Source organism: Hemiscyllium ocellatum, chromosome 46 (genome assembly GCF_020745735.1).
Source record: "Hemiscyllium ocellatum isolate sHemOce1 chromosome 46, sHemOce1.pat.X.cur, whole genome shotgun sequence".
Taxonomy (NCBI): Eukaryota; Metazoa; Chordata; class Chondrichthyes; order Orectolobiformes; family Hemiscylliidae; genus Hemiscyllium; species Hemiscyllium ocellatum.
In genome coordinates, this window is record NC_083446.1 from 6431235 (window position 1) to 6446599 (window position 15365).

At 43.8% G+C, this 15365-nt stretch overlaps 1 protein-coding gene across 2 annotated transcripts in view; it reads right to left on the reverse strand.

The window, feature by feature from the left end:
• The window catches only part of frmd8 (FERM domain containing 8), a 32606-nt gene extending 17890 nt beyond the window's left edge, over positions 1 to 14716 (reverse strand). The window contains exons 1-3 of one of the 2 annotated variants that reach the window (XM_060855720.1): positions 14587 to 14716; positions 3952 to 4033; positions 3019 to 3186 (exon numbers count right to left, since the gene is read on the reverse strand). In XM_060855720.1, coding sequence (XP_060711703.1) covers positions 3019 to 3186; positions 3952 to 4033 — 250 coding nt within the window. In that variant the 5' untranslated portion in view covers positions 14587 to 14716. Of the gene's footprint in view, positions 1 to 3018; positions 3187 to 3951; positions 4034 to 4156; positions 4255 to 14586 lie in introns of those variants that run through there. The other variant, XM_060855721.1, reaches the window with a different exon arrangement.
• Positions 14717 to 15365: the final 649 nt, after the last annotated feature.

The window sequence follows — 15365 nt, forward strand, 5'->3', positions numbered from 1 at the left end:
TGGCCATTGTGCACAGTACAATCTATGGTATTTAAATGCCTGTGGGTGTATTATTTTATGTAAGACTTGTTCATAATGAAGAAATTTATTGCAAAACATATTTACACAGATCAGGCCTTACAGGAGCCTTCCCATCATGTTTTTCTCCCCCTCACCCTTGAATAATACCTCCATTTACATATCACATTTCATATGACTCAGTGACTCAGACAATGAACTTTTAAAAATAGGACTGCAGTCACTGTTACACATGGCAGAAATTCTGTGCCAGCAACCACAAGAACAACAATTCAATGTCTGCCTAGCTGTTGAGTTTCTTTGGTGGTGTTGAGTGAGGGAGCAACATTGGCTGAAGTACTGTTTAATATCGAACATGAAGAGACTTGTTTTAATGTTTCATCCCAAGGCTGAATCATGGACTTTGGTCATTATATTTGGCTAACCACCTGGAAGCGGTTAAATATATAATAAGAGATAATAGATTCATAAATTTCTGAGATGGGAAGTACAGGCTCTCTATCCAGACCAAGCAGGTACTATGCTACTAAAACTGTAGCAATTTTGCTTAATAAAAGGGACTGCAATGATCCCCCTTCAACTATGAAGGGTCACTTGTGTTCTGCATCACTTGCAAGGTTTGGGATTCAGGAAGGGATGATTAGTTCAAAGTGTAAACAATGACAAGGCAACAGCAGGCACACAAGAATGTATATATGGAATCCTCAAATATGCTTCCACGTTGCTCTCTGAGAGATCCTCAATATTAGATGGAGGCCAATGCAGGAATGTGAACACTACACTGCTTCATCCAAACTGAGAGCTCAGTCCACCAGCAACCATTTCCCTCTGACTCTTAAGGAACTACACAATCATTTGTGCATGGTGACCAAGTGCAACCTCTTGCAGACACTTCCTACAGCCACTGAGCAAATGAACTGCTCCCTGTAAGAGCGAGAATGTCTACATGCATCACACTGGAACTGCAGTTTGTCAATTATGGACTTTCAGCCTTAACCTTTATTCTGATGTCCAATTTTTTCTTCAGGGAAGGAAACCATGGTGGTGGTGGTGGAAGAGGAAAAATGAAAAGGGACTGCAACTAGATGATTTACATCGTAGGAGGCAGCACAACAAAATAAAGCAGGGATTCAAAAGAGAAAATGCTTTAAAAGAAAACCGATTTCTGGTACCCAATATTAAGCAGAGTGTATACACACACACACACACACACACTAAAGCTCCCTCTACTGCTACAGCAATCCCAACCTCAGAAATGGCATCATCTCCATCCACACAATTTTCCTTCAGGTTGTAAGTTTGCTTGATGAGCTGGCAGGTTTGTTTTCAGACATTTCATCACCATACCAGGTAACATCATCACTGAGCCTCCAGTGAAGCACTGGTATTCTCCCCTGCTTTCTATTTGTGTGTATTGGTCTCTTAAGGTGGGTGATATCATTTCTGGTTCTTTTTTGCAGGAGGTTGATAAATGGGGTACAAGTTCATATGTTTATTGATGGAGTCCTGGTTTGAATGCCAGGCCTCTAGGAATTCCCGTGAATGTCTCTGTTAGCCTGTCCTATGATGGATGTATTGTCCCAGTCAACGTGGTGTCCTACTTCGTCTGTAAGGATACTGGTGATAGTGGGTCATGTCCTTTGATGGCTAGTTGGTGTTTGTGTATCCACTATCACTAGTATGCCTACATACAGATGAAGAAGGACACCACTTCGACTGAGACAATACATCCATCCTAGGACAGACTAAACAAGGCCACACACGGGAAGTCCTAGAGGCCTGGCATTCAAACCAGAACTCCATCAATAAAGACATTAATTTGGACCCCATTATCAACCTCTGAGAAAAAGACCAGAAATGATATCATCCACCTTAAGAGACCAAGACACACAAATAAAAAGCAGGACAGAACACCAGTGCTTCAGAGGCTCACTGATGTTACCTAGCATGGTGACAAAATATCTGAAAACAAACCTGCCAGCTCAGCGAGCAAACTTACAACCCGAACCTCAACTTGAGATACAAATCTTCTCCAAAGTCGCAAACAATTTTCCTTTTCCTTACACAGTGGTGCTTGAGTGAGACTATCAACGTAGTTGAAAACTAGAGGGGTTGCTTTGTGAATTGCTCACTAGGACTCGGATTTGAAATACTTGCATCCATCTGGCACCATTGAAGTAAAATGGGGTAGGTGAAACAATAGGAGCACCACTAAAAAAGTTATACCAAGTCATACAAAGATACGTTAGAGCAGGCAATCAAACGTTTGATCAAAGAGCTATATTTTAAAGGAACATCTTAAGGAGGGAGAGAGAGGGTGAGAAATTCAGGGAGGGAATTCTAAGGCACAGTGCCCAGGCAGAAGAGTTGTGACCGACAGACCCAGGTGATGGTATTGAGGCTGAGACAGGCAGGTTTGTCAACAGAAACCGTGGGCGGCACGGTGGCACAGTGGTTAGCACTGCTGCCTCACAGTGCCTGAGACCCGGGTTCAATTCCCGACTCAGGCGACTGACTGTGTGGAGTTTGCATGTTCTCCCCGTGTCTGCGTGGGTTTCCTCCGGGTGCTCCGGTTTCCTCCCACAGTCCAAACATGTGCGGGTCAGGTGAATTGGCCATGCTAAATTGCCCGTAGTGTTAGGTAAGGGGTAAATGTAGGGGTATGGGTGGGTTGCGCTTTGGCGGGTCGGTGTGGGCTTGTTGGGCCGAAGGGCCTGTTTCCACACTGTAAGTAATCTAATCTAATATCTGGTCAGAAGTCTGTTGCAGGATCAAAGAATGCTTAAAACCTAGTCCATCTTGCAGACTTGAAGTCAGGTTGTCAAGTTGTCCAACCTACCAGAAGGTTGGAGATTACACTAAAGCAATTTCCCTAATTATCTTGTCAAAATGCACTCCCAGCAGCTTTTACAGCAAATACACTTATTAACCCACAAATAGAGACACTCCCTACCACACCCTCCCCAATCTACAGGGTCATTAAAGACTGCAGATACTCACCTAAGAAAGGCGAAATGAGCCACAATGAGAAAATCTCTTGTGCCTGATCAGGCAACTGCAGTGATTCCCGAACAGTTCTGGCAAGCTCCCCCGCTGTAAGGGCTGTCAGACTCTCCACAGAAACCTGAATAACAGTGTCATTCACCAGGTAAACCAGTACTTCTGGGTCTTGGGAAGAAAAGGGGTCAGAAAAAAAATAAATTAACTGAAGAACACATGCATTTAGGCAAATTTATCACACTGAAAGAAATAGAAGGGAGAATCTCGACTGAGAATCTTAAACATATCCTCAAGGCATATCTTCTGGATTTTTGTTTTAAAAGCTTGTAGCCAATAAAACTATGGTTAGGGATCGGAGTACACTGTATTGACCTCTACACATTACAGTCCTGTTTATTCTCTTACCTATGATATGCAAAATTAATCAAATTTTGATTTGCAACTGATTTTCTTTTAGGTGACAATGCAGTCAAGACAGCAACTAGATTGCTTGCTCTCCTCAGGTCTCCTGACAGCACTGACTTTTGTCAGGCTTGGTACTGGTGCCTCAGTGTCAGGCAATGTGTCAGTGAAATGGCAACATAACCAAATTCAGCCTAGATTCTCAGTCATTGGATAACAGAAGGGAGCCCAAACACTGGTAGATATTCCTGTCTAAATACAAACAGGAGTAACAGTAGGCCACTTGGCATTTTGAGCTCCACCATTCAATAAAGGTCAACACTGATCTGATTCCCTTGCTGCTATTGCTTGGTCTTAGTTGGAAGCAGCTGGCTCAGTGCAGACTGGAGGGTAAAGCTTTTCAGCACATTATATACATCAGGTACAGTTTAACATAATTGATTATTTTTGATGAAAGACCTTTCCATAAGCTCTAGTACAGCACACAACTCAGCAGAAACTGGCTTAAAGAGAACATTACAACACACTTACGTCTAGTCACAGATGAGGATACACTCCCCCGCTGGGAACCTTCAGGCACTTCAAGCACATTTCTCGGCTCACTTGGATCCATCTGGAAAAGAAAGAAATCCATTATCAGAAACATGCTTGCATTAAACGGAGGGTTTCAATCCCTCTCTGGCTACTGTAGGAAGATGTTTTGGATTCCTGACTCTCAGAGCAAATTTAAACTAACCTACTTCACTATGCCGATAAAAGTTACTATGCTGCTAACAACTAGTTCCTTTCAATTATGGTTCCCAGCAGACTTACTGCTCCATGTCCCTTTGAAGCATGTTTAGTTATAAAGAACCTGATCAATTGGGTTGCAATGCTTTATTTGCATTCCAAAGAGTAAAGTAAACTTCAACAGCACTAGTGTCCCTCCCTTCTTCCTGCATAGACATGAACGAGCTCCTTTGCCAACTCCTCTCTGTCATGATCAAAGCACAGGCTTGACATGCAATGTTGTAACGCTCCCAAGATATACAAGTTGCCTTAGGAGAGTGGGTGGGACAGGTTGGTCTTGTTTCCTAGGAGTGAGCAGTAGGCCATTCAAGCCTGCTCTGCCATTCAATACGATCATTGGTGATCCTCTTATCTCAACACCATAATCTCACTTTCCGCTGGACTTTAAAAGAGCATGTGGTGGTTAGACTTTATTGAAATGCACAATGGTATGAATGGTCTTGACAAGGTAGATATGGAACTCGCGTTTCTCCTTGCAGTTGAATCCAGAACTATGGGTCACTGATTTAAAATTAGAGGCTGCCCTTTCAGGATAAAGATGAAAACTTTTTATTTTCCCTCTATTTCACAGCTGTACAATCCTCCAACTGCCTCAGAAGGTAGTGGATGCAGTGTTGTTGAATTTTTTTTTAAGGCAGTGGTAGATAAATTCTTGTTTGGCAAGGGAATCAAAGATCATCAGTTGGAGAAGGGAATGCAAAATTCTGAAGAAACAGGTCTTATTGGATGGAGGAAATGGCCTACTACCGTCCTGATGTTGAATGTCGGAGTGAGGCAGAAAGGCTGCAACAATGCATCGGAATAGGTTGGGTGGGCAGGCAGAGAGTTCTTACAGTGCAACACTTTGAAAAGACTAAATCCTAACTCTCCTGGGGCAATCAAGACAACTCTTCTGCTTGCTCCATTCAATTCAGGCAAATGTAAGATGATCATGCAAGAACGGTTAGAAAGTGACTACGAGCTTCAACAAACATCCCTCACAGTTGGCTCTGTTTGGCAAAGAAATAGAGAGATCATCTCAGAATTCATCTTATCGGTGACACTGGTGCAGAATGATTCAGACATAATAGTTGCAACAGATTAAAGTAGTAACACAGCATGTAATGAATTTATGAACTAGTTCAAAGTCTTTTCTCTCATCTAAATAGCATTCTCATTGCAGACAGTATTGGACCTTTGGAAAGAAAAGGGGATCACAAATTGTAGAGATGTAGAAGGCAGTAGAATGTAAAAGATCAGACTTGAGCTCCAACCGACCACGTCACTCTCCAAATCCATGAATAAGCAAAACTTCGAGATGCTCATGTAATCCCAGTCACATTGGGTTCATCAGCAATTTCCAAATCTCTCACTGTTAAACAAATGGCCTACTGTGATGATTAAAAGTAGTGTATAATCCCCTGGTGGTGGTTTTCATAATTCACTCATGGGTTGTGGTATTGCTGGCTAAGCCAGCATTAATCTCCCATCCAAGTACAAATAAGAGACTTGCTCAGCCATTTCAGAGTGGTCATGGGATGCAAGCCATAAAAGGATGTTAGTGAACCAAGTGGTTTCATACAAACATTCACTAGCTAGATGATGACTATAATGAATATGCATTCCTATTTAAAATTTAGATTTTTCTTTTATTTTTATTAATTCAATGGTGTGGGCATTACTGGTTAGGTCAGTGCTCATCGACTATTTCCAACTGTCTTTGAGACTGTGCTGGTTAACTACCTCCTTAAACTGCTGCAGTCCTTGGGATGTAGGCACTGTACATCTAGAGTGCTGTGAAAAAATGGAGTTCCAGTATTTTGAACATTGAGAAGTGAAGGAATGACAACATAGTCCCAATTCAGGATGGTGCATGGTTTGGAGGAAAATTTGCAGATGGTTCCAATGTCTCTACTGCCCTTGCACTTCTAGGTGTTTGAGATTGCAGGTTTGGAAGGTGCTGTCAAAGCAGCAGACGTGAGATAGATCTTGCAGATGGTGCTCACTGCTGTCACAAAGTCAGTGAAGCAACTGAATGCTCAAAGTGGTTGATGGGGTGCCAATCATGTGGACTGTTTTTTCCTTAGTGCAGCTCCAAAAGCACCCAGTATTCCAGTGTACTCCTGACTTGTGCCTTGTAGATGGTGAACAAGTTTTGGAAAGTAAGAGATGAGTTACTCACTCCAGAATTCCCAGCCTCTAACCTGCCACGGTATTTGCAGTTGGTCAAGTTCAATTTCTGGTCAATGCTAACTCCCAGGATGTTGACAGCAGAGGGGATTCTGCAATCTAGCATTACCAGTATTATTAGTAATACCACTAAATATTAAAAGGAAATGATTAGATTCTCTCTTTCTAGAAAAGGTCATTGCCTGATACTGATCTTGTGTGAATGTTACATGCCATCTATCAGCCCAAGCTTGGACCTCATCCAGTTGACTGACACAGATGTGGGCTGCTCAGACTGAGGAAAACTAACTGAATTTAAACTCCTCAGTTGCCATGAGAGGTTCTGCCCTGTCTGGATCATTAATCCAGGACTCAAGGTTACTAGCCCAGCAACCAGGTATTCCTTTGACTCCCCCCTACAAGTTCATAGGCAATCTCCTTAAGAGCACACTCTCTTTAAAAGCAAGTTGAGAGATCATTTTCAGGGACCGACAAGTGCACCACCTGTATGAGAACCTGAAGGTTGTGGCATAACGAATGGAAAATAAGGAAGACGAGCAAAAGAAGCGAACACCAGATATCACATATCATTTCCCAAAGCTGGGGTACTACTAACAACATCCGATCCAAGCCAGAGGATAAGTAAAAATCTGATTAATCTTTGGGTTCTGCGGCAGTACAGGAGAAAGAACAATGCCATAGTGCTTTATATCTGCCAGTCTCCCGCTTCCTGTGTCCTCAATGTAGGTTAAGCAACAAGTTAAGAAAGGGTGGACCCGACACCAGCACATCTAACTAACTGCCAGCATTCTAGGGTCTGATGCTGAGCCAAGTGGAGCTATTATGTTTGCATCACCAGGCCATTACTTATCACAGCAGAATCACAGACTCATGCAAACTAAGCACCAAACAGATGAAGTTGCACCAATCACCGACATTAGGAGCCCTGTTGTGTCTAGCAGAATGGAGATGCGGTTGCTTAAGTGCTTCTAATTGCCAGTATATTGAGCTCACATTATATTTCAGGAGAGTAAAAATAAGGAATTCACTTCAATTTAAAAATAAATGCATCAACATTTCCCATGTGATATAAAGGAGCTTGCTGCACAAACAGTTAACTGTTCACTTGAGTTTTCTTTGTCACACCTCATTAAAAGCCATAAAATGTATTGCAGACCGTCAGATCAACATTTTTCCGGGTAGGGGTGATTCAGAATGAGTTAGCCATTGTCAATAAAACCACATAAACCCTCACAACCAGAGAGAATTGGTAGATTCATAAACTTCTGAGAAATGGTAGATACGCAACACCTAAAGAATTGGGACACATTTGAAAAGCGAAAAGAAAAGCTGCAAATGTTAGTTACGCATGCCAACTAATATCTGAAGTAGCAAAACACTGGCCAATATTTAAGTGGGAGCTTAATCTGTTTTAACTACAAGTACTTTTTTTTTTGTCTGATACCATTCTACACTTCCAGCTTTGTTGCAAAAGCAACAGCAAGTTTTTATGTGAAAAGATGTGCCATCCTTCAAATAAGATGGTGGAGCATTATCTTATTTACCCTTACCACAAGGCTCAGCACTAGTCTCAACCCTGTTCAACACAAATCTTTTAATAATACAGCTCGCTAAAAAAAAAGAACTGCAGATCTGAAACAAACAGAAATTGCTGGAGAAACTGAGGAGGTCTGGAAGCTACCATGGGAAGAAAGCAAAATTAACATTGAGTCTGATAACTCTTCATCAGATGATGTTCTTTTTGTAACACACCTCGCTAGTTCATTTATGGTGATGACAACATCTGAACTACCCGTCTGAAATGTAGAAGGAAACAGACCCTTTGAGAAAGTGAGGACTGCAGATGCTGGAGACCAGAGTTGGAAAGTACAGTGCTGGAAAAGCACAGCAGGCCAGACAGCATCTGAGGAGCAGAATAGACGTTTCGGGCATTAGCCCTTCTTCAGAAATGAAGCTAGTGTGCCAAGCGGGCTGAGATAAAAGGTGGGGCCCAAACCACTAAATCCTTCCTATTCATATACCCATCCAGATGCCTTTCAAATATTGTAATTGTACCAGCTTCTACCACTACCTCTGGCAGCTTATTCCATACAAGCATCATCTTCTGTGTGAACAAGTTGCTCCTCAAGCACTGTGCCCAGTACTAGTCTCCTCATTTAAGGAAGGCAGTAAATGAAGCACTTCAGAGGGGACAGTCAAGCTCCATCCTTGTACAATCCAGACTAGATCCTAACCAAAGACTTTACAGTGCAGATAGACTACTACAGCACACTATTGCACAAAGAATACCTCCAAAATCATATCTAGTCTGTTCCACCTTAAAATAATGCCAGCGCCAAAAACGAATTACATGTCTACATGGATGGTCAGAACTAAAACAATAGTCCAATCCAACATGCTTGGAAGTAACTCTAGTTAGGGCCTTGCTCATCTGAAGAAAACAGAAAAGATCAAAACCTGAAACAATCTGAGAATCAAAGTTGATGGAACTGCTAATATATTCAACCTCATTATTTGAGCTATTGTACTCCACAGCAGAGTATTATGCACCTATCTGGAAAAAGTCATCTTGTTGAAATGCAACTGAAACACAACAATGAACATTAAAACCCTTTGTTCCACACCCTTCAACTGGCCTCCTGCCCCTCACACGCGCACATATCCACAAGCTGGTTGAAAACATCCAGGTTGCACCTCACTTACTCACTCCATGAGCACCTGTTCAATAGACCTACTGCCACCCATGTCCCCAGATAAACCAAACCTCCTAAGGAGGCAGCCATCAGATCAACGAATTGAAAGCATGGGACGTCACTGATAAGTTCCTTGTCAAAAACTCCAGGTTTTGAATGGCATTCTTTGAATTACCACATGACAAGAGTAGCCCTTACTATACAGGTTCAGAACAGGCCACAGATGCGACACAGCCCACCTCCAAAGCAGTGCCTCAGTATAAACTTATGGATGCTGTACAGTAATGCTGCACATTACCAAATTGCATTTCCATCTGCATACTAAATGGTGGGCTAACCATAAACTCTAAATGATTTTATGATTTCATAAACTCTAAATGAGACAAACACAGATTTACAGATTTGCTTTTCCTAAAATTAAAAAAACAACTTAAAATGGATCAATTCAGATGGATCTCAAAGCTACCATCCCATAATCAGAAGACAATTTGGATTTCTTATGATTTATGCTACTACCTCAAAACAACACTATCATGAGTGAACCTATGCAGGTTGCTTCAGTTTTTTGAAAATTCATTCACAGGATGAGGGCGTCGCGGCCCATCATTAATTGCCCAGAGGGCAGTTAAGAGTCACCCACATTACAATGGGTCTGGAGTCACATGTAGGCCAGACTGGGAAGGATAGCAGATTTCCCTCCCTAAAGGACATTAGTGAACCAGATGGGTTTTTGCCCCTAATAATCGACAATGGATTCCTGGTCACCATTATTCTCAATTCCTTTTTTTTGAAATTCATATTCTGCCATCCGCCATGGGACTTTTAAACCCAGTTTACAAAACATTACCTGCACCCCCCACCTTTTCCTCCGCTACATCGATGACTGTATCGGTGCTGCCTTGTGCTCCCATGTGCTCCAGTTCATCCACATTACCAACACCTTCCACCATGACCTCAAAGTCACTTGGACCGTCTCAGACTCCTCTCTCCCCTTCCTAGACCTTTCCATTTCTATCTCGGGCGACCGAATCAACACGGACATCTACTATAAACCGACCGACTCCCACAGCTACCTAGACTAAACCTCCTCCCACCCTGCCCCCTGTAAAAACGCCATCCCATATTCCCAATTCCTTCGTCTCCGCCGCATCTGCTCCCAGGAGGACCAGTTCCAATACAGTACAGCCCAGATGGCCTCCTTCTTCAAGCACCGCAGATTCCCCCCAGACGTGATCGACGATGCCTTCTACCGCATCTCCTCCACTTCCCGCTCCTCCGCCCTTGAGCCCCGCCCCTCCAACCACCACCAGGACAGAACCCCACTGGTTCTCACCTACCACCCCACCAACCTCCGTATACAGCATTTCATCTGCCGTCATTGCCACCACCTCCAAACGGACCCCACCACCAGGGATATATTTCCCTTCCCTCCCCTATCAGCGTTCCGAAAAGACCACTCCCTTCATGACTCCCTCGTCAGGTCCACACCCCCCACCAACCCAACCTCCACTCCCGGCACCTTCCCCTGCAATCGCAAGAAATGCAAAACTTGCGCCCACACCTCCTCCCTTACTTCTCTCCAAGGCCCCAAGGGATCCTTCCATATCCGCCACAAATTCACCTGCACCTCCACACACATTGCATCCACTGCACCCGATGTGGCCTCCTCTATATTGGGGAGAGGGACCATCTACTTGTGGAACGTTTCAGAGAACACCTCTGGGACACCCGGACCAACCAACCCAACCACCCCGTGGCTCAACACTTCAACTCCCCCTCCCACTCCATCAAGGACATGCAGGTCCTTGGACTCCTCCATCGCCAGACCATAACAACACGATGGTTGGAGGAAGAGCGCCTCATCTTCCGCCTAGGAACCCTCCAACCACAAGGGATGAACTCAGATTTCTCCAGTTTCCTCATTTCCCCTCCCCCCACCTTGTCTCAGTCAAATCTCTTGAACTCCGCACCGCCTTCCTAACCTGCAATCTTCTTCCTGACCTCTCCGCCCCCACCCAATTCCAGCCTATCACCCACACCTTGACCTCCTTCCACCTATCACATCTCCATCGCCCCTCCCCCAAGTCCCTCCTCCCTACCTTTTATCTTAGCCTGCTTGGCACTCTCCTCATTCCTGAAGAAGGGCTTATGCCCGAAACGTCGACTCTCCTGCTCCTTGGATGCTGCCTGACCTGCTGCGCTTTTCCAGCAACACATTTTCAGCACTGGTTTATCCATCTAGTAATAAATATCACTAGCTCATCGTCCTACAAACTAGGGGAGACAACGTGCTCTATGTTTGTTAGCTCATTCAGCCACAAACCAACGAATCATCACATTTCATAAGTTAACCTATACTGCGTAAAGTATTTCAAAGACAAAAGGCACAGTATAACTGCAAGTTACTGTTTAAAAGATAATTTGACAGCATATTAAGTCATTCAACATGGTAGCCTAATTTGTCCCATTACTTGTGTGCAAAGGGCAGGGTAATGATTTTTTTTCTTTCTCAAATATTTATTTACTTTTAAAAGCTGAGCATTTCTGCACCCACAGCTGTTTGTGGAAAGACATGCCATATCCAAGCAACCCCTTGTATAAAAGAAAAATCTCGAATTCACTGCTTTTATTTGGCTGTCTTCATTCCTGCCTCAGGAACCAGGCTGAATTGTTTTTACATGAGCAGCAAAGAGATACAGCAGATCTGACAAAATCAGCAGCAAACACAGCATCTGACTCACGCCCTTCTTCAGAGATAAACAAATGCAATAAACAGAAAAGGGGAAGAGAGGGGAAGATGGAAATGCAGAGGAAGTGATATTGCTGAATGATTTCACTCAACAAATAACCTGAGGCATTAAGTAAACACAAAAATTGCTGAGGTAGGAGGGGGGAGATTAGGGAAAAGGCAAGAAAGTGGCAACAGAAATTGCAGAGATTAGGTTTCAATTCAAAACAGGCAATATAGTAGAAATGTTAAATAAACATTTTTTTAAAAAATGCTTACATTTCTAATTGGATATCTATGGTCAAATAAAAAATTAAAAAATCTTTTCCTGCTTTATTTTTTGGCCATCTTCACTGCTGCCACAGGAACCAGTCAAAACAGTTTGGCCATAAAGATCAGGGAAAGGCCAAGATCAGCACAAAGAACAAAAGTACTACAAGCATGGGAAATCTGAAACAAATAAAAAGTGGAAAATTGGTCTCACCTCAAAAATATGCTTACCTTCAAAAGCAAAAGACACACAAAGAACAGGAGACAACCTGGTAACCCAACCGGAATCCATTTTGGAAAATAAATAACTACCAAAAGACTACAATTGTGAAACAAAAACAGAAATTGCTGGAAAAGCTCAGCAGGTCCAGCAGCATCCGTGAAGAGAAATCAGGCTTAACGTTTCAGGTCTAGCAACCCTTCCTTGGAACCCATTCAGAAACATTAACTCCGATTTCTCTTCACAAATGCTGTCAGACCTGCTGAGCTTTTCCAGCAATTTCTGTTTTTATGTTTATAGAGCACCCATAGTTCTTTCTGTTTTTATGCAGCAAATCTGAAGCTGGAATCACAGATCAGCACTCCCCTACTATCAAAAGAGGAAAACAAACTTTGTCATGCTGTATAAATTGGTGTCCTTTCTCCAATCCCCTCACCTTTCTGTTCCTCGTTCTGCAACTTCTTGTCTCTCTCTGACAAGCTTTAGGTTCAACACTTGCAAGCAAATGAGAAACCCCATGATTCTAGATACATTTATCAGGTTGCATACAGCATTTTTTTAAAAAATGGCAGGAGCAAATTACTGCAGATACTGGCATTTTGGTACATAACATTCAGACTAGTTATTAAGCACCTACCTCCACAAGTCCCACTTTTCAGCACTTGGCCTTGTGGGTGCTATGTAAAAACAATGACTGCAGATGCTGGAAACCAGATTCTGGATTAGACAATAGGTGCAGGAGTAGGCCATTCTGCCCTTCGAGCCTGCAGCGCCATTCAATATGATCATGGCTGATCATCCTAATCAGTATCCTGTTCCTGCCTTATCTCCATAATCCTTGATTCCACTATCCTTGAGAGCTCTATCTAATTCTTTCTTAAATGAATCCAGAGACTGGGCCTCCACTGCCCTCTGGGGCAGAGCATTCCACACATCCACCACTCTCTGGGTGAAGAAGTTTCTCCTCATCTGTGTCCTAAATGGTCTACCCCGTATTTTTAAGCTGCGTCCTCTGGTTCGGCACACACCCATCAGCGGAAACATTTTTCCTGCCTCCCGAGTGTCCAATCCTTTAATAATGTTATATGTCTGAATCATATCCCCTCTCAGTCTTCTAAACTTAAGGGTATTAGTGGTGCTGGAAGAGCACAGCAGTTCAGGCAGCTTCCGAGGAGCAGTAAAATCGACGTTTCAGGCAAAAGCCCTTCATCAGGAATAAAGGCAGAGAGCCTGAAGCGTGGAGATATAAGCTAGAGGAGGGAGGGTTTGGGGAGAAAGTAGCATGGAGTACAATAGGTGAGTGGGGGAGGGGATGAAGGTGATAGGTCAGGGAGGAGGGTGGAGTGGATAGGTGGAAAAGAAGATAGGCAGGTAGGACAAGTCATGGGGACAGTGCTGAGCTGGAAGTTTGGAACTAGGGTGAGGTGGGGAAAGGAGAAATGAGGAAACTATTGAAGTCCTCATTGATGCCCTGGGGTTGAAGTGTTCCAAGGCGGAAGACGAGGCGTTCTTCCTCCAGATGTCTGGTAGTGAGGGAGCGGCGGTGAAGGAGGCCCAGGACCTTCATGTCCTCAGCAGAGTGGGAGGGGGCTATGTCAGTTGAAGGGATTACCTAAATACAGCTTAGAGTTTGCAATGGTGTCTGCCCTTGTCATCCTTTCTGGCACTGAATTGGAAGACACACACCACAACTGTGGACGATAAACGTCTGCCTCAAAACCAACTGCACTTTCCCTTATATTTACACTCCCTGTAAGCAGAAAAGTTTCTTCATGTCCATACCCCCAATACCATAATGTGGAGATGCTGGTGTTGGACTGGGTGGTCAAAGTTTTTTTTAAAAAAAATCACACAACATTAGGTTATAGTCCAACAGGTTTATTTAGAAGTACACACTTTGAGAGCGCTGCTCCATCAGGTATCTGGTGGAATAGGATCATAGGACACAGAATATAGAGCACTATGATCTTTTGCTATAAATTTTGTGCCTTATGATCCTATTCCAGTAGCTACCTGACAGAGGAGCAGAGCTAGGAAAGCTGGTCCTCCCAAATAAACCTGTTGGGCTATAACCTGTGGTGTCATGTGAGTTTTAACTCAATATCATGAACCTCAAGGCCCAGGCCATACTGGGGGGAGGAAGAAGGAAAAAAAAGAAGAGGCCAAGAGGTTGGGTTGGTCCTCCTAAGGGTCACTTTATAACCTTACCTCACACTCACAGGTTCAAATCCAACCCGGGCCTGAGAGCTACCAAAGTGCACCATTTTTTTTAAAAAAACAAAAGTAGATATACTTACGAGCGCAGACCTGGGCCGCTCGGACCCAAGGCCCCTCTTTACACGTTACACCCGACTCCCGTCTCAGTCGAGAGCAAACACCGACCAACTCTCCGGTAGACCAGCCTCTGCGCCTGCGCACAAACCGCGAGCACCTTCCCCCGACCTCCCCACGCAACGTTCGCCGGGAGTTGTAGTCTTCTGGGCGGCGTTTGCTCCTTACGGCGCATGCGCCCTCAGGCAACTCCATTGACAGGCGTCACGCCCTGCCCCAAGTCTCCTGCCGAATTCGCGCCTTTTTTTCCCCCCCTCAGTAACTGCCATCTGCAAAGAAAGTGCGCAAGAGGTGTCCTGGATGGAGGGACAAAGGGATTGGCTTTGCTATTCCTCACCATCGCCATCCTTATACACACTTGGTAGGGTAGACCATGGGATGTATACAAAATATGTTAGAGACAAAAAAAAACTGCTGATGCTGGAATCCAAAGTAGACAGGCAGGAGTTTGGAAAAACACAGCAAGCCAGGCAGCAGAAACTAGACCATTCAGTCCATTGAATTTAATGAGATCATAGTTGACCTGACCACCCTTAACTCCGCTTTCCTCTCCCGCCTTGATTCCCATCAGGATGAAAAATCTCAGCCTTGCATATACTCAATCACCCAACTTTAATAGTCCCTGCAGCAACCACATCCGCTGATTATCCTCTGAGAAAATTGAAATTTCTGCTAATCTCCAACTTCATCGGGGTGAACCCTCCAGCTGGGGAAGGGTCATTCCGCCTGAAACGTTAACTTTAAT